The sequence below is a fragment of the Bos taurus genome, chromosome 28 (assembly GCF_002263795.3).
Source record: "Bos taurus isolate L1 Dominette 01449 registration number 42190680 breed Hereford chromosome 28, ARS-UCD2.0, whole genome shotgun sequence".
Taxonomy (NCBI): domain Eukaryota; kingdom Metazoa; phylum Chordata; class Mammalia; order Artiodactyla; family Bovidae; genus Bos; species Bos taurus.
The window spans coordinates 42,762,921-42,782,516 of NC_037355.1; the positions used below are offsets into that span (position 1 = coordinate 42,762,921).

Sequence of the window (19,596 nt, forward strand, 5' to 3'; positions counted from 1 at the left end):
CAAGTGCACATGGAACATTCTCCAGGATAGACCACATCTTGGGTCACAAATCAAACCTCAGTAAATTTAAGAAAATGGAAATTGTTCAAGCATCTTTTCAACCACAATGCTATGAGACTAGATAGCAATTACAAGAAAAAAACTGTAAGAAACACAAACACATGGAAATTAAACACACATTTCTAAATAACCAACAGGTTACTGAAGAAATCAAAAGGGAAATAAAAAAATTTTTAGAAACGAATGGCAATGAAGACACAACTCAAAACCTATGGGATGCAGCAAAAGCAGTCCTAAGAGGAAAGTTTATAGCAATACAATCCTACCTCAAGAAATAAGAAAAACATCGGATAGACAACCTAACTTTATACCTAAACAACTGGAAAAAGAAGAACAAAAAACCCCAAATTAGTAGAAGGAAGTAAATCATAAAGATCCGAGCAGAAAGAAATGAAAGAAATAATAGTAAAGATTAATAAAACTAAAAGTTGGTTCTTTGAGAAGATAAACAAAATTGACAAACCCTTAGCCAGACTCATCAAGAAAAAAGAGAGAAGAATCAAATCAACAAAATTAGAAATGAAAAAGGAGAGGTTACAACAGACTGTAGAAATACAAAGGATTATAAGAGACTTCTGAAAAATTATATGGCAATGTGGCTAACCTGGAAGAAATGGACAGGTTTTTAGAAAAGTTCAATCTTCTATGACTGAACTAGGAAGAAATAGAAATTATGAATGACCCAATTACAAGCACTGAAATTGAAGCTGTGATCAAAAATCTCCCCAAATACAAAAGCCCAGGACCAGATGACTTCACAGGACAGTTCTAGCAAACATTTAGAGAAGAGCTAGTGCCTATCCTTCTAAAACCCTTTCAAAAAATTGCAGAGGAAAGAACACCTCCAAACGTATTTTATGAGGCCACCATCACCCTGATACCAAAACCAGACAAAGACAACACACAAAAAAGAAAACTACAGGCTAACATCACTGATGAACATAGATGCAAACGTCCTCAACAGAATTTTTGCAGACAGAATTCAGCAACACATCAAAAAGCTCATACACCATGATCAAGTTGGGTTTATCCAGGAATGCAATATATTCAAATATGCCAATATATGCAAATCAATCAATGTCATACACCATATTAACTAATTGAAAGATAAAAACCGTATGATCACCTCAATGGATGCAGAAAAAGCCTTTGGCAAAATTCAGCATCCATTTATGACTAAAACTCTTCAAAAAATGGGCATAGAAGGAACCTCCTTCAACATAGTAAAGGCCATGTATGATAAGCCTACAGCAAACATTGTTCTCAGTGGTGAAAAACTGAAAGCATTCCCCCTAAGATAGTAACAAGACAAGGACATCCACTTTCACCACTGTTAATTCAACATAGTTTGGGAAATCCTAATTACAGCAATCAGAGAAGGAAAAGAAAGAAAAGGAATCCAGATCAGAAAGAAGTAAAGCTCTCACTCTTTGCACATGACATGATACTGTACATAGAAAACCCTAAAGATCATATGAGAAAATTACTAGAACTAATCAGTGAATTTAGCAAAGTTGCAGGATACAAAATCAATACACAGAAATCACTTGCATTTCTATATACTAACTAAGATGAACTGGAATGGGTGAATTTAACTCAGATGACCATTATATCTACTACTGTGGGCGGGAATCCCTTAGAGGAAATGGAGTAGCCATCATAGTCAACAAAAGAGTCTGAAATTGCAGTACTTGGATGCAATCTCAAAAACAACAGAATGATATCTGTTCGTTTTGAAGGCAAACCATTCAGTATCACGGTAATCCAAGTCTGTGCCCTGACCATAATACTGAAGAAACTCAAGTTGAACAGTTCTATGAAGACCTACAAGACCTTCTAGATCTAACACTGAAAAAAGATGTCCTTTTCATTACAGGGGACTGGAATGCAAAAGTAGGAAGTCAAGAAACACCTGGAGTAACAGGCAAATTTGACCTTAGAGTACAGAATGAAGCAGGGCAAAGGCTAATAGACTTCTGCCAAGATAATGCACTGGTCATAGCAAACACCCTCTTCCAACAACACAACAGAAGATTCTACACATGGACATCACCAGATGGTCGACACCAAAATCAGATTGATTATATTCTTTGCAGCCAGAGATGAAGAAGCTCAATACAGTCAGCAAAAACAAGACCGGGAGCTGACTGTGGCTCGGATCATGAACTTCCTTATTGCCAAATTCAGACTGAAATTGAAGAAAGTGGAGAAAACCACTAGACCATTCAGGTGTGACCTAAATCAAATCCCTTATGACTATACAGTGGAAGTGAGAAATAGACTTAAGGGACTAGATCTGATAGGCAGAGTGCCTGATGAACTATGGATAGAGGTTTGTGACACTGAACAAGAGACAGAAATCAAGACCATGCCCAAGAAAAAGAAATGCAAAAAAGCAAAATGGCTGTCTGAGAAGGCCTTACAAATAGCTGTGAGAAGAAGGGAAGCAAAAAGCAAAGGAGAAAAGGAAAGATATACCCATTTGAATGCAGAGTTCTGAAGAATAACAAGGAGAGATAAGAAAGCCTTCCTCAGCAATCGGTGCAAAGAAATAGAGGAAAACAATAGAATGGGAAAGACTAGAGATCTTCTCAAGAAAATTAGCGATACAAGGGAACATTTCATGCAGAGATGGGCACAATAAAGGACAGAAACGATATGGACCTAACAGAAGCAGAAGATATTAAGAAGAGGTGGCAAGAATACACAGAAGAACTGTACAAAAAAGATCCTCATGAGCCAGATAATCACAATGGTGTGATCACTCACACTCACCTAGAGCCAGACATCCTGGAATGTGAAGTCAAGTGGGCCTTAGAAAGCATCACTACGAACAAAGCTAGTGGAGGTGATGGAATTCCACTTGAGCTATTTAAAATCCTGAAAAATGACACTGTGAGAGTGCTGCACTCAATATGCCAGCAAATTTGGAAAAGTCAGCAGTGGCCACAGGACTGGAAAAAGTCAGTTTTCATTCTAATCCCAAAGAAAGGCAATGCCAAAGAATGCTCAAACTACCACACAATTGCACTCATCTCACTCGCTAGTAAAGTAATGCTCAAAATTCTCCAAGCCAGGCTTCAGTAATACGTGAACCGTGAACTTCCTGATGTTCAAGCTGGTTTTAGAAAAGGCAGAGGAACCAGAGATCAAATTGCCAACATGTGCTGGATCATGGAAAAAGCAAGAGAGTTCCAGAAAAAACATCTATTTCTGCTTTATTGACTATGCCAAAGCCTTTGACTATGTGGATCACAATAAACTGTGGAAAATTCTGAAATAGATGGGAATACCAGACCACCTGACCTGCCTCTTGAGAAACTTGCATTCAGGTCAGGAAGCAACAGTTAGAACTGGACATGGAACAGCAGACTATTTGGAAAAGGAGTACGTCAAGGCTGTATATTGTCACCCTGCTTATTTAACTTCTATGCAGAGTACATTGTGAGAAACGCTGGGCTCTGGAGGAAGCACAAGCTGGAGTCAAGACTGCCAGGAGAAATATCAGTAACCTCAGATATGCAGATGACACCACCCTTATGGCAGAAAGTGAAGAAGAACTAAAGAGCCTCTTAATGAAAGTGAAAGTGGAGAGTGCAAAAGTTGGCTTAAAGCTCAACATTCAGAAAACTAAGATCATGGCATCCAGTCCCATCAATACATGGGAAATAGATGGGGAAACAGTGGAAATAGTGTCAGACTTTAATTTTTTGTGCTCCAAAATCACTGCAGATGGTGACTGCAGCCGTGAAATTAAAAGACTCTTACTCCTTGGAAGGAAAGTTATGTCCAACCTAGGTAGCATATTCAAAAGCAGAGACGTTACTTTTCCAACAAAGGTCCGGCTAGTCAAGGCTATTGTTTTTCCAGTGGTCATGTATGGATGTGAGAGTTGGACTGTAAAGAAAGCTGAGCATCGAAGAATTGATGCTTTTGAACTGTGGTGTTGGAGAAGACTCTTGAGAGTCCTTTGGACTGCAAGGAGATCCAACCAGTCCATCCTAGAGGAGATCAGTCCTGGGTGTTCATTGGAAGGACTGATGTTGAAGCTGAAACTCCAATACTTCGGCCACCTGGTGCAAAGAGCTGACTCATATGAAAAGACCCTGATGCTGGGAAAGATTGAGGGCAGGAGGAGAAGGGGATGACAGATGATGAGATGGTTGGATGGCATCACTGACTCGATGGACATGGGTTTGGGTGGACTCCGGGAGTTGGTGATGGACAGCGAGGCCTGGCATGCTGTGGTTTTTCAGGTTGCAAAGAGTTGGACATGACTGAGCAACTGAACTGAACTGAACAATGAAAAATCAAGAGAGAGAAAGTAAGGAATCAATCCCATTCACCATTGCAACAAAAATAATTAAATATCTAGGATTAAGCTTACCTAAGGTGACAAAAGAACTGTACACAGAAAATTATAAGACACTGATGAAAGAAATCAAAGACGACATAAACAGATGTAGAAGATATTCCATGTTCCCGGGTAGGAAGAATCAATATTGTTAAAATGACTATACTACCAAATGCAATATGCAGATGCAATGTGATCCCTATCAAATTACCAATGGCATTTTCACAGAACTAGAAGAAAAATTTCACAATTTATATGGAAATACAAAAGACCCCAAATAGCCAAAGCATTCTTGAAAAAGAATGAAGCTGGAGGAATCCACCTTCCTGACTTCAGATTATATTATAAAGCTATAGTCATTAAGACAGTATGGTACTGGCACAAAGACAGAACTATAGACCAATGGAACCTGATAGAAAGCCCAGAAGTAAACCCATGCACTTGTGGATACCTTATTTTTTACAAAGGAGCCAAGAATATACAATGGGGTAAAGACAGCGTCATCGTAAATGTTGCTGGGAAAATTGGACAGCTACATGTAAAAGAATGAAATTAGAACGCTTCCTAGCATCATACACAAAGATAAACTCAAAATGGATTAAAGACCTAAATGTAAAACCAGAAACTATAAAACTCTTAGAGGAAACCATAGGCAGAACACTCGATGATGTAAATCAAAGCAAGATCCTCTGTGACCCACCTCCTAGAGTAATGGAAGTAAAAACAAAACTAAACAAGTGGGACCTGATTAAACTTAAAAGCTTTTGCACAGCAAAGGAAACGATAAGCCTGGTGAAAAGACAACCCTCAGAATGGGAGAAAATAATAGCAAATGAAACTGACGAAGGATTTCCAAAATATACAAGCAGCTCATACAACTCAGTGCTAGAAAAACAACCCAATCAAAAAGTGGGAAAAAGACCTAAAGAGACATTTCTCCAAAGAAGACATACAGATGGCTAACAAACATGAAAAGATGCTCAGCAAGTCTACAAACAATAAATGCTGGAGAGGGTGTGAAGAAAAGGGAACACTCTTACACTGTTGGTGGGAATGTAAATGGATATAGCCACTATGGAAGACAGTATGCTGCTGCTGCTGCTGCTGCTGCTAAGTCGCGTTAGTCGTGTCTGACTCTGTGTGACCCCATAGACGGCAGCCCACCAGGCTCCCCCGGCCCTGGGATTCTCCAGGCAAGAACACTGGAGTGGGTTGCCATTTCCCTCTCCAATGCATGAAAGTGAAAAGTGAAAGTGAAGTCGCTCAGTCGTGTCCGACTCTTAGCGATCCCATGGACTGCAGCCTACCAGGCTCCTCCGTCCATGGGATTTTCCAGGCAAGAGTACCAGAGTGGGTTGCCATTGCCTTCTCCGGAAGACAGTATGGAGGTTCCTTAAAAAACTAGGAATAAAACCACCATACAACCAGCAATCCCACTCCTAGACATATACCCTGAAGAAACCAAAATTGAAAAAGACGCATTTATCCCATTGTTCATTGCAGCACCATTTACAATAGCTAGAACATGGAAGCCACCTAGATGTTCATTGATAGATGAATGGATAAAGAAGTTGTGGTACATATACACAATGGAATATCAGTCAGCCATAAAAAGGAAGGCATTTGAGTCAGTTCTGATGAGGTGGGTGAACCTAGAACCTATTCTACAGAGTAAAGTGAGTCCGAAAGAAAAAGATAAATATTATAACACACATATACGGAATCTAGAAAAATGGTACTGAAGAATTTATTTACAGGACAGCAGTGGAGAAACAGAATAGACTTATGGACATGGGGAAAGGGCAGGAGAGGGTGAGATGCATGGAGAGAGTAACATGGAAACTTATATTACCATATGTAAAGTAGATAGCCAACCAGAATTTGCTGTGTGGCTCAGGAAACTCAGGCAGTGGCTCTGTATCAACATAGAGAGGTGGGATGGGGAGGGAGACAGGAGGGAGGTTCAAAAGGAACCAGAGATATGTATACCTGTGGCTGATTCATATTGAGTTCTGACAAAACAACAAAATTCTGCAAAGCTATTATCCTTCAATAAAAAAAAAGTTTTTTAAGTGATATAAAATGTAAGTTTATTAAATTTAATAGGATTTTTGAAACATTGGCTTCAGTGTTAGGCCAGGAAATCTCTTATTATACTCTGAAAGTAGTCAGACTTCATTAGTTAGACCTGATATCACAGAGACTAACATGCATAGGGCTGTCGTATAAAAGGCTATTATCTACTTGCTGAGAAAGCAGGGCTAAGCAATTCCTTAGCATAGATGGATACTGTAGATTGTGGTTCTGCCACCTTGGCCATAACTGATAAGCCCAGGGCAGACCTTTGACCTAAGGCTAGTGGTCTGTCAAATAGCCTGGTATGAAAACTGCACAAAAAGCAATAATGGGGATTCAACTAGTCAATCACATACCTCTTTTTTCCCTGGAAGCTACTCCTTGAGAGGAAGAGAATGAGGGCAGTTTGTAATGGGAACTTACACAGTTACAGTTTGTTCGTTTGTCGTTCATTCACCTATTTGAATGACCAGTATTTGCCAGTTACTATTCTAGGCTCTAATGATTTAATCATAAACAGACCAACGTTTATGCTTTCTTGAAAGTCATGTTTGAGGGGACAGATAATTAGCATCTAATAGATGTCAGTAGTGGTAAGTGCTTTGAAGAACAATGAAACAGGCTGAGGAAGAGGGTATGATTAGAAGGTGCTAGTTTAGATAGGCTAATCATGTAAGACAGGGCTTCCCAGGTGATGCTTGTGGCAAAGAGCCCACCTGCCTGTGCAGAAGATGTGAGAGATGTGGGTTCAGTCCCTGGGTTGGGAAGGTCCCCTGGAGTAGGAATTGGCAACCCATTCCAGTACTCTTGTTTGGAAAATTCCATGGACAGAGGAGCCTTGTGGGCTACAGTCCATGGGACCACAAAGAGTCAGACACGACTGAGTGACTGAGCACACACACACAGTCATGTAAGGCATTTCTGAGAAGCTGATGTTTGAGCAGAGTCAGATGAAGAGAGAAAAGGCAGCATGCAGCCACCATGAGAAGCCAGGAGTTACACAGAAGAAACCTTCAGAGTAGAATGAGATGTTATGTTAGTTAAGGTTCTCCAGAGAAACAGAACCTAGATGTTGGGTGAGTGGCTGGATAGATGGATAGGAAGGGAGGGAGAGAGAGACTATGAATGGATGCTGACAAGTTCCAGGATCTGAGTTGGCGTGCTGGAGACCCAGGAAAGCTGATGTAACACAAGTGTAAAGGCCTAACACCCAGAAAAGCTGATGATGTAAGTTCTAGCCTGAAGGCCAGCAGGCTCGAGACTCAGAAATAATCACTATTTCAGTTCTGGGCTGAAAGCATGAAAAAAACGATATCCCATCCTGAAGACAGTCAAGCAGGAGGAATTCCCTTCTACTTGCAGTATAATAACTTTTTTGTTTTTATTCAGGCCTTCAGCAGACTGGATGTGGCCTGCCAACTTTAAGGAGAGCAGTTTGCTGTACTCAGTGAGTTGACTTAGATGTTAAAGTCATCCAAACACCCTCGCAGAATCACCTCGAGTAATGTTTCACAAGTATCTGTGTACCTGTGGCCTAGTCAGAGTTAACATGACTTTGACATGCAGAGTTAACCATCACCGTTGGTAGCCATAAAAACAAAATGAGTAAAGATGGATAAGCTCCACTTCAACCCCAGAGACTTCTTATTAAGATTATGTGATGATTAAAGCTGTCTTGAATTCTGAACTTCATTGCATTGCCTGAATTATTTCCCTTTGTCTGTGAGGCCTGGCTTTATGGCTCTATTGAACTCACTCTTTTTTCCCTAAGTACTTTTTATAAAACTACTGAGTTTAATTTGTTTGTCTCTACATTCAGGCTCACCAGACCAACCATTGCATGGATGACCGGCCTGATAGCAGTTGAGTCTTGTTTGTTTGTATAGACATTACAGAAGTAAACCTTCGGTCATAAAAACCTAATTCAGTCTTTTTTTTTCCCCTACTTATGAAGGAAAACAGTGGTAAAGATAAACAGAACACTTTAATTTGTTACTTTAAAAAGGTTCATGTTCTTGGTTAACGTTTTTAGCAGTTATTAAATTTTACCTCTTTTGAAGAGCTGACGTGTTTTGTAAATCTGAAGGTGTAGGAGACACAGTCCTTACCCTCAGAAAGACCACACAGTCTGGTAGTAAAATATGCGTATCCAAGTATACAGCAAGGTAGTTTTGATGAGAAATTAGATTCAAGCTGGAAAAGGCCTCATTAATATTATTTTTAAACTAGTCTTTGGTAGATAGAAGGCTTCCCTGGTGGCTCAGATGGTAAAACGTCTGCCTGCAATGCGGGAGACCTGGGTTCAGTCCCTGGGTCGTGAAGATCCGCTGGAGAAGGAAATGGCAACCCATTCCAGTACTGTTGCCTGGAAAACCCCATGGATGAAGGAGCCTGGTAGGCTACAGTGCATGGGGTCACAAAGAGCTGGACATGAATGAGCGACTTTCTCTCTCTCTCTCTCTCTCTTTCTCTCTCTCTCTCTCTCTCTCTCTGTAGATATAATTTACATAGATACAAAAAAAAGAGGTGAAAAATATTTCCCCAAAAAAGAAAGGGAAATTAGTAAATCAGAGCATGGGAGTTTGGGAGTGCTAGTTTAGCCACGTTGACATGAGTGTAGTGTTCTTGCAGAGGAATATTTTGAAAGCTAAAGCTGAAATTCATCATGTCTACAACATTCTGTTGCATGTTAATCACTTTTAGCCTAAGTTACGGAGAAGGCAGTGGCACCCCACTCCAGTACTCTTGCCTGGAAAATCCCATGAGCGGAGGAGCCTGGTAGGCTGCAGTCCATGGGGTCTCGAAGAGTCGGACACAACTGAGCGACTTCACTTTCACTTTTCACTTTCATGCATTGGAGAAGGAAGTGGCAACCCACTCCAGTGTTCTTGCCTGGAGAATCCCAGGGACGGGGGAGCCTGGTGGGCTGCCGCCTATGGGGTCGCACAGAGTGGGACACGACTGAAGTGACTTAGCAGCAGCCTAAGTTACTCATCTATTAAGTGGCATAATAAATGCCTGTTTTTTCTCTGTTTCCTATGAGCCACGTAAGCAGTCACATCTAAATTCTCTACTTATACTTTTGTTGTTTTTAATCCACAAAGAGGCCTTTTTGAGTAGGGGAATGAGTTATCAGACTCAGTATCATTGCCTCCTCACACTCTTCCTGCTTCCGCTTCATCATGGAGCGAATAGTATGCCAAATGCACCCTCTCTAAGTCTCCCCGGTATCCTTAATGCAAGGGTGCCTTGGAAATTGTCCCTTCTGCCTTAGTCTTCTGAAGGCATTTTCTGGTGGCACTGCTACTTTCGTATCTTTGTCTGTATGGCCACACATGCTGTGGATCCCATTTCTTTCCATGTTTTCAGAGAGATTATTCTAACTGAAACCTTAGTTTTCTTTTTCATTCTCCTCGTCTCACCCTTCCCACCTTTTGCAGTCCTTTCTGTTAACAGATAAATATGCTCAGGTTGTCTTTGTATTATATATGTTATGCATGCTATGCTGTAGAATGTTATATATTGTATCTAATCTGGTCATCCTTTCTTGACCATATATCATTCTCCATCAATTTCCTCTCATCTTCTTTGCTAAAGTTCTCTAAAGACATAGTTACACCCACTTTGTAATTCTCACCTACGCTCATTCCAGTCTAGTTTCTACTCCCATCACTCCGCTTAGTTGACATTTCTATAGCATTCAGTACTTTTGGCCACTCTGTTCTTTAAAACACTCTTCCTTTGGCTTCTTCAGTGTATTCTCCCCATTTTCTATCTGTCTCTGGCTACATCTTTACTGACTTCTTTGTTGGCTTATCTTTCTCTAATTGCTCATTAAATTGTGGGTATCCACAAAGCTGACTCAAGGTTTTCTTGCTACAACATCCTCTTGAGTAATACCATTCTTTCTCATTGCTTTAATAACAATGCCAACTCTTAAATTTGTATCTTTCACCCAGACATCTCCTTGAGGTTCAGTTGTGTATCTAGCTAACAAATTGATATTTCCGTTTGGATGTCTCAGGGATCTATCTCAACATGCTTAACATGTGTAACGTGTTTATAACTTCTCCTCTTCCTTTATATCTTCTTCAGCACCAAGACTGGTTTATTTTGGACTCAGTATATATAGTGCATGGATGAAGGACTCAAAACAAAACAAACAACACACAAAAACCCCTCACTTTACTCCTTACTAACTTTGTAATCATTAAGACTCAGTTTTATCACCTGTAAAATGAAAAAAACAATAGGTCCTTTCTTAATGTAATGCAACATCAGACAGAAGCAGTGTGTGGGGCTTCCAATAAGATGCGGTAGCAGGGACTGAATTTACTCTCTAGCCATAAGCAGTTATTAATAGAAAACCCTCATAGGACTGTTGTGAGGGTAAAAGAGTATTTATTAAACACTTGAAATAGGACATAGCATAAAGTAAGCTCTATATAAACTTTTACTTTTTTATAATTAAATATAGATACGGTAAAAAATTGTAGAATGAAGCTATAAAGTGCTGCTTTAAGGGTAAAGTAATAGTATTAAGTGTGCATATTATAAAAAGCAGTTCTCAAATCATTACTCTTAAGCTTCTGTTTAAAGAAACTAAAGAATAAGAGTAATGCCAAAACAAAAGGAGGAGTAAAGGCAAAAGCAGAAACCAAAGAAATACAAAAGTACAAAATAAAGAAAATCAGAAATTAAAACCTGGCTTTTTAAAAAGGTTGATAGTAGTGATAAAATGCTAGCCAGTTCAGTCACTCAGTTATGTCCGACTCTTTGCCACCCCACAGACTGCAGTGCACCAGGCGTCCCTGTTCATCATCAACTCCTGGGGTTTACCCAAACTCATGTCCATTGAGTCAATAATGCCATCCAACCATCTCATCCTCTGTCATCCCCTTTGCCTCCTGCCTTCAATCTTTCCCAATATCAGGGTCCTTCTTTTCAAATGAGTCACCTCTTCGCATCAGGTGGCTGAAGTATTGGAGTTTCAGCATCAGTCCTTCCAATGAACACCCAGGACTGATCTCCTTTAGGAAGGACTGGTTGAATCTCCTTGCAGTCCAAGGGACTTTCAAGAGTCTTCTCCAACACCACAGTTCAAAAGCATCAATTCTTTGGTGCTCAGCTTTCTTTATAGTCCACCTCTCACAGCCATACATGACCACTGGAAAAACCATAGCTTTGACTAGATGGACCTTTGTTGGCAAAGTAATGTCTCTGCTTTTTAATATGCTGTCTAGGTTGGTCATAGCTTTCCTTCCAAGAAATGAGTGTCTTTTAATTTCATGGCTGCAATCACCATCTGCAGTGATTTTGGAGCCCCCAAAAATAAAGTCAGCCACTGTTTCCACTGTTTCCCCATCTATTTGCCGTGAAGTAATGGGACCAAATGCCATGATCTTCATTGTCTGAATGTTGAGCTTTAAGCCAACTTTTTCACTCTCCTCTTTCACCTTCATCAAAAGGCTTTTTAGTTCCTCTTCACTTTCTGCCATAAGGGTGGTGTCATCTGCATATCTGAGGTTATTGATATTTCTCCCGGCAGTCTTGATTCCAGCTTGTGCTTCTTCCAGCCAAGTGTTTCTCATGATGTACTTTGCATAGAAGTTAAATAAGCAGGGTGACAATATACAGCCTTGACGTACTCCTTTTCGTATTTGGAACCAGTCTGTTGTTCCATGTCCAGTTCTAACTGTTGCTTCCTGACCTGCATGCTGGTTTCTCAAGAGGCAGAAAAGGTGTTCTGGTATTCCCATCTCTTTCAAAATTTTGTAGTTTATTGTGCTCGACACAGTCAAAGGCTTTGGCATAGTCAGTAAAGCAGAAATAGATGTTTTTCTGGAACTCTCTTGCTTTTTCCATGATCCAGCACATGTTGGTAATTTGATCTCTGGTTCCTCTGCCTTTTCTAAAACCAGCTTGAACATCTGGAAGTTCACAGTTCATGTATTGCTGAAGCCTGGCTTGGAGAATTTTGAGCATTACTTCACTAGTGTGTGAGATGAGTGCAATTGTGTGGTAGTTTGAGCATTCTTTGGCATTGCCTTTCTTTGGGATTGGAATGAAAACTGACCTTTTCCAGTCCTGTGGCCACTGCTAAGTTTAGCAAGCATCTGTTAATTTCTGGTTGCAGTCACCATTTGCAGTGATTTTGGAGCCCAAGAAATTAAAGTCTATCAGTGTTTTTCCATTGTTTCTCCATCTATTTGCCATGATGTGATGGGACTGAATCAGTAGTTATTAAAAACAAAAAAAGGATAACACTTTGACCAAGTAAGATTTGTTACAGGAATATAAGTTTGGTTTAAGTTTTGAAAATCAGTTAGTGTAATTCACTATATGAACCTACTAAGTAAGAAGGAAAAACTGTGATTACTGGAATAGATTCAGGAAAATCATTTGACAAAATTAAATGTTCTATAGTGATAGAAACTCAGTCAACTAGGGCTTGGAGGGGGACTTTCTTAGCCTGTTAAAGGCATCTAGTAAAGTCCAATAATTTGTATCACACTTTACATCACATTCAGTGGTATAAGACTGAATGCTTTCCCCCTGATAGGGAATGGGGACTGATGTTTGGTCATACCACTTCTTTTCAGGATTATAGTCATTGTAGTGAGGAAAGCAAAGGAAGTCAAAGCCATCCCAACTGGAAATGAAGAAGGAACTGCTTGCGTATGTAGAACAAAAAAAGTCTACTAAGTAAGTAACAAGTGAGCTTAGTATGAAGTTATTATACAACTTGTATTTCTTTGTACTAGCAATGAACAACTGAAATTTAAGTGAAAATAAAAACATCCACAATAGCATGTAAAAGTTGTTAATACTATGGAGAAGCTGAACAGAATTTTGCAAGATCTGTATATTGGAACCTATAAAATGTTGCTGAGGGAGCTTAAAGAAGAACCAAGTGAATGAATGAATATCATGAATATGGATCAGAAAACTGAAATGAGTATCAGAAAACTCAAAATTGTTATAGTATCATTTCTCCCCAAATTGATGTTTGTTACTCAGTACAGTTCCAATCAGTATATCCACAGGCTTTTTTGTAGAAATTGACAAATCTAGGGTCTTTCAACCTAGGCAAAGTTAATGAGACTTTTGGTTTCAGACAGTATTCTCTGGAGTATTACATGACTAGTTCAGTTATTGATTTTGGAGATGTTCCTCTGGGCTTTTCTTTTGTCTAATTAGTTTCTTTACCTTCTCAATTGCTTTCAATTAATTTATTTCTCCTTTAAAGCCTATACTGTTTGTACTTTTTGTTTAACTTTTATTTTTAACTCCACATATCTAAAACTTATTCATTTTATTTCTTTCATTTGTATTCAGTAGCTCACTAGTTTTCTTCTTCCAGCTCTTGCTCCCTCTCCTCTAATAGTGTAACCTCCAAGTAGCAGCTGGTCAAGGCACTCTCTTATTCTGTACTTTAACTTTCTGGTGGTTTCTATCCTACTCTTACGAATTCAGCTCTTAGTAACCGGTTCTTGAAGCGCCACATGATGTGGCCCCAGGGTACATCGTAGTGCCTGACACACAGTAAGCATTTAGCACACTTCAGATTAAATCTTTGCGTTAGAAGTCTCAGCAGTGCTCGGGCGTTTGTTGTTTCTCTTGTTAGCATTGTCTGAAGACCATACGCATGAGAAGTCCTTTAGATCTCATTGGCTTCTCAGCTTATCCTGGGATACGGAACTGTATGGCATGCATTTTAAGACTCATTTAATTTTGTTTTATCTTTTGGCTGTAGTTCATGCCATGTAGGGTCCTAGTTCCCTGTGGCCAGGGATCAAACCTGTACCCCTGCACTGAAAGCACAGAGCCTCAACCTTGGACCACCAGGGACGTCGTTTGCGTGCCTTTAACAATAGGCTGGTTTTGTCTAGTAAGGATAGGTGATGAGGTTTGTCAGTAACCAGTACTCAGATGGGTAGAAAAAGACTGCTTTGGCTTTAATCAGACAAATGGTTAAAAAAAAAGACTGTGGTCAGAACTTAGGTTATGCTTTAGGTGACCCAAGCAGTTTAAAGCAGTACCGTTTTGTTTCCTATCTCAGGATACTAAGTGCGTCTCTCACTTGTATTTTCTTATTTTTAAAGTAATTTTACCTTATCTCTTTTTTTAATCTTGTATTTTCTATCCTATTCTCATTTTTCAGCCATGACAGCCTCAGCACAGACAGCACACCCAGATGTTGCTGCTGGGCGTCAGGAGCTGCCGCAGCGGCAGCAGGTGCTCTGCTTGTTTGGCAGGAGGATAGGAGACGACTGGCCTGCCAGTTTGCTGTTCCTTCCACATGCACTTAATCAGATGGGGGACTGTTTTTGAATGAAAGTTTATCAGTTACAAAAATTAAGATTTTAACACTATAATCAACACATGAAAAGGACTAGTTTAAATTTTTAAACTGTAAGTGATCTTAAAAACATGTTTAGTTATAATATTTGCCTTTTTTGTTTTTGTCTTTTTTAAACTATCAGTTATTTCTAAGTGTAACAGATGCTAACTAGGCTCTGTGGTATTTTTTCTTTCTAACTGTGATTTGTAATGAAGCAGCTCTTTTAACATGATCTAGCAATCTGTGAACAGAGTAATGACTTGGATTTTAAGATTAAGCAAATTCATTTTGTTAACATCACATTTTGTTCCATTTTGCAGCTTTGTGGTGAATTTTTGGATGAAGCCATTAAATTAATTGCTTGCCACCATGAGCAGAAGCAAGCGTGACAGCAATTTTTATAGTGTAGAGATTGGAGATTCTACATTCACAGTCCTGAAACGGTATCAGAATTTAAAACCTATAGGTTCAGGAGCCCAAGGAATAGTATGGTAAGTTTTTACTTCCAAAGTTAGGCAAAAAAATCATTAACTGCTTTGTTTTCTCCTCTCATAAATTCCATGGTAAATGTTTAGCTTGCCTCAAAAAATTAAATTAAAACTATAAGATTAAAGCTGTAATAATAAGTTGTTTTCTTCTGACATTAAGGTTTTTTATTATTATTCAGAAAACATAACTTTATAAATCAGCTCTGTCATCCCTAAGTGTAAATTATGATTAAATACTTGGTCTTAAGCCACATAAAGACAAGTATCTATATCAGGAATGAATAAGTGGCATGCTTATTAATTCTATGTCTATTCCCATAACTAACTGTTCAGTAAGACGCTTCACTTAATCATCACTTTTACACTGTAATGAAATTCTGGAATTTCATAAATCTTATTTTACACTGGGGAATAAAGTCAGCTAACGTCTCATCGTATGTATTTCAAAACTATATGTATCTTTAAAATTGACTTACAAGCTAATTTCTACAAAAGACCTAGGCTTTATAGATCATTATGATTCCTTATAAACTGAAAATCAAAACACTCTTTGGGACAGTTCTGTTAATGATAAGTTAGCATAATAAGCTAGTGTTGGGGAGTCTAAGCCTCACTCAAGCATAATTATATCTGTATTACCTCTTCTTGGACCAGATTTGTTTTTGAATCTATTAAAAATCCTAAGTGTTTACAATCCTGCAGTTCTTCCAGGTTCAAGAAAAACTCTTGCACACAGCTCTTGCGTATGTCCAGAAAGAGACATATCTAGCACGGTCCTTTGCAATGCCATTTACAATAGCAAAGTTGGGAATAGTATCGAATCTGTCAGTAGGAGAAGAGAAGCACAGTGGAATGCTGTGTACCATTTAAAATGAACGAGCTATATGTATCAACAAGGATAATCAGAAAGGTAATGTTGAGTTTAAAAGCAAGATGTAGAATATACATATATATGTAGTTTAGAATATATAAAGCAATATTGTGTATAATTTATGAACGCAAAGATGTAAAAACATTCATAAACACCAAACTCAGAGTAGTACTTACCTCTGAGAATAAGGGAAAAGGAAAGGGCTTTACCAATAATAATATATTTCTTTTAAAAAACTTCAGTAGAATAATGGTGAAATATTAGAATCAGTAAATTTGTGTAATGGGAACAGTAACACCACCAACTTTTAACAGGCATGAATTTGAGTAAATTCCGGGGGATAGTGGAGGATAGAGGAGCCTGGTATACTGCAGTCCATGGGTCCACGAAGAGTCAGACATGATCTAGTGACGGAACAGCAACAACAAAAATATCTATTCTCTTTTCTGTATTCTTAATTTATGGGCTGTAGTTTATACTGTCACAAATTACAGAAGCTGGGTCATTTTACAAAGCATTATTGGCTGACTGGTTATCATTTTAACTAATCACATTTAACCACAAGTTAAATTTGAATAAAATAATGTGGTAATTATCAATGTTGTAAGAATTTTGAAAGCAAACTCTTGATTCAGATTCTAGCTCTTTGATTTATTAACTTTGTGACGCATGGCAAATTTACTCTTCTGTAGCCTATTTCCCCACCTAATATATGCATGGTTGTTGTGAGGAATATATTATTTATAAAATGGTTAATGGTATTTGAAAAATGTAGTTTCTGTACTGTTGAGTTGTGCCCCAAGGCCACAGAAGCAGGACCTAGGACCAGGGTCATCTCCAAAGCTAATTGAGCCCCTTGTAACTGTCGCCAGGAGCCCCCGATCATCGCCAACAAGCTTCCTGACTCCAAATTAGGCAACGATGCCCACTCCAGTAAACACCTGTAGCACCCCAGCCAGTCACCTAGGAATTTCCTTTATGTTGAGGCTGTAAAAATGGGCTGTGAGCTCACGAAAACTGTAGACTCTCCCCAGTCCACCGCGCTTGCAGTGCCCGTATGATCTCTGCTCTATGTGCTTAATAAACTCACTCCCTTCTGAAATACTCTGTGTCTGGAAATTCTTTTCCAACCTGCACTTGGACTGCCTCAACAGGTACCTTCACTTAATCCTCAGGTAAGTGCTTTTTGAAATTTATGTACCAGAATTTTTTTTTTAATTGCTTTGGAAAGTAACACCAGTCCTAAGGAATAAATGCCTTCACATTTTTGATTATTCCTTCCAAAACATGACTATGAAATAGACAAATAATAACTTTTTTAAAGGCACTGTTGTCTTATTGTCAGAATCAACTGGAGAACTTAATTTTTTTTAAAAGACATTATTTTGGGCCCCAGTTTTAGATAGTAAGATTCATTGGGTCTGGATTGGGGCCTCTGAATACCCAGGTGTTTCTAATTTGTGCAAGATTCATTGGGTCTGGATTGGGGCCTCTGAATACCCAGGTGTTTCTAATTTGTGCACGTTTAAGAATCAATAATTAGAAATCTAACTTCCTTGGATACAAAATAGTTCAATGAGATACTTGTATTTTTCAATTTTAGACTTTGAAAGATTACTTTGATACAGTAGATAAAAAATTAATAGGAATGAAGTTAATGGTTAAAAATATAACATGCTTTATCTGAAACAATCAAAACTTCTAAACATTTGCATGACCTCTGGTTTTTTTTGTTTTGCCTTTTTTTTTTTTAATTTGGGAAAAACATATCTGTAAATAATGGCATTTTCTAATAAAAATAATATGTTTTGGTATGTGTATGTATATATATATGTATATAGGCAATAGTTATGGTATATAGAATGTACAGATGTATCCTTTTATGCAGTGCCAATTTCTTAATACATAATTTCTTCGCTATATTTAATACAGTAAGATAACCACCAAAAAAACTCAAGTTTCCAATTAGTCCAGTCCCTCAGTCGTGTCTGACTCTTTGCAAACGCATGAACCACAGCACACCAGGCCTCCCTGTCCATCACCAACTCCCGGAGTTTGCCCAAATTCATGTCCATTGAGTCGGTGATGCCATCCAACCATCTCATCCTCTGTTGTCCCCTTCTCCTCCTGCCCTCAATCTTTCCCAGCATCAGGGTCTTTTCAAATCAGTCAGCTCTTCGCATGAGTTGGCCAGAGTATTGGAGTTTGAGCTTCAACATCAGTCCTTCCAATGAATACCCAGGAGTGATCTCCTTTATGTTGAACTGGATGGATCTCCTTGCAGTCCAAGGGACTTTCAAGAGTCTTCTCCAACACCACACTTCAAAAGCATCAATTCTTCAGTGCTCAGCTTTCTTTACAGTCCAACTCACATCCATACATGACCACTGGAAAAACCATAGCCTTGACTAGACGGACCTTTGTTGACAAAGTAATGTCCCTGCGTTGTAATATGCTGTCTAGGTTGGTCATAACTTTCCTTCCAAGAAGTAAGCGTCTTAGGTTTCATGGTTGCAATCACCATCTGTAGTGATTTTGGAGCCTAAAAAAATAGTCAGCCACTGTTTCCACTGTTTCCCCATCTTTTTGCTATGAAGTGATGGGACCAGATGCCATGATCTTAGTTTTCTGAATGTTGAGCTTTAAGCCAACTTTTTCACTCTCCTCTCTCACTTCCATCAAGAGGCTCTTTAGTTCTTTACTCTCTGCCATAAGGGTGGTGTCATCTGCATATCTGAGGTTATTGATATTTCTCTCGGCAATCTTGATTCCAACTTGTGCTTCTTCCAGCCCAGCGTTTCTCATGATGTACTCTGCATATAAGTTAAATAAGCAGGGTGACAATATACAGCCTTGACGTACTCCTTTTCCTCTCTGGAACCAGTCTGTTGTTCCATGTCCAGTTCTAAGTGTTGCTTCCTGACCTGCCTGAAAGTTTCTCAAGAGGCAGGAGAGGTGGTCTGGTATTCCCATCTCTTTCAGAATTTTCCACAGTTTATTGTGATCCACACAGTCAAGCTGTGAGGGCTTCCCTCATAGCTCAGTTGGTAAAGAATCTGCCTGCCATGCCAGAGACCCTGGTTTGATTCCTGGGTCAGGAAGATCCCCTGGAGAAGGGAAAGGCTACCCACTCCAGTATTCTGGCCTGGAGAATTCCATGGACTGTATAATCCATGGGGTCGCAAAGAGTCGGGCACGACTGAGCGACTTTCCCTTTCACACAAAGGCTTTGGCATAGTCAGTAAAGCAGAAATAGATGTTTTTCTGGAATTCTTTTGCTTTTTCAATGATCCAGTGGATGTTGGCAATTGGATCTCTGGTTCCTCTGCCTTTTCTAAAACCAGCTTGAACATCTGGAAGTTCACGGTTCACATACTGCTGAAGCCTGGCTTGGAGAATTTTG

The 19,596-nt window shown here is 39.2% G+C and overlaps 1 protein-coding gene across 12 annotated transcripts in view; it reads left to right on the top strand.

Moving 5' to 3' along the window:
* The window catches only part of MAPK8 (mitogen-activated protein kinase 8), a 100,646-nt gene that overhangs the window by 50,110 nt on the left and 30,940 nt on the right, over window positions 1–19,596 (top strand). For 7 of the 12 annotated variants that reach the window (XM_010820718.4, XM_005226587.5, XM_005226585.5 and 4 more), the window contains exon 2: window positions 15,155–15,325. The exons of 1 other annotated variant lie outside the window; for it this stretch is intronic. In XM_010820718.4, the coding sequence (XP_010819020.1) occupies window positions 15,204–15,325 (122 nt within the window). In that variant the 5' untranslated portion in view covers window positions 15,155–15,203. Of the gene's footprint in view, window positions 1–13,092; window positions 13,196–14,654; window positions 14,906–15,141; window positions 15,326–19,596 lie in introns of those variants that run through there. 4 more of the 12 variants (XM_010820717.4, XM_024986742.2, XM_024986740.2 and 1 more) reach the window with 3 other exon arrangements.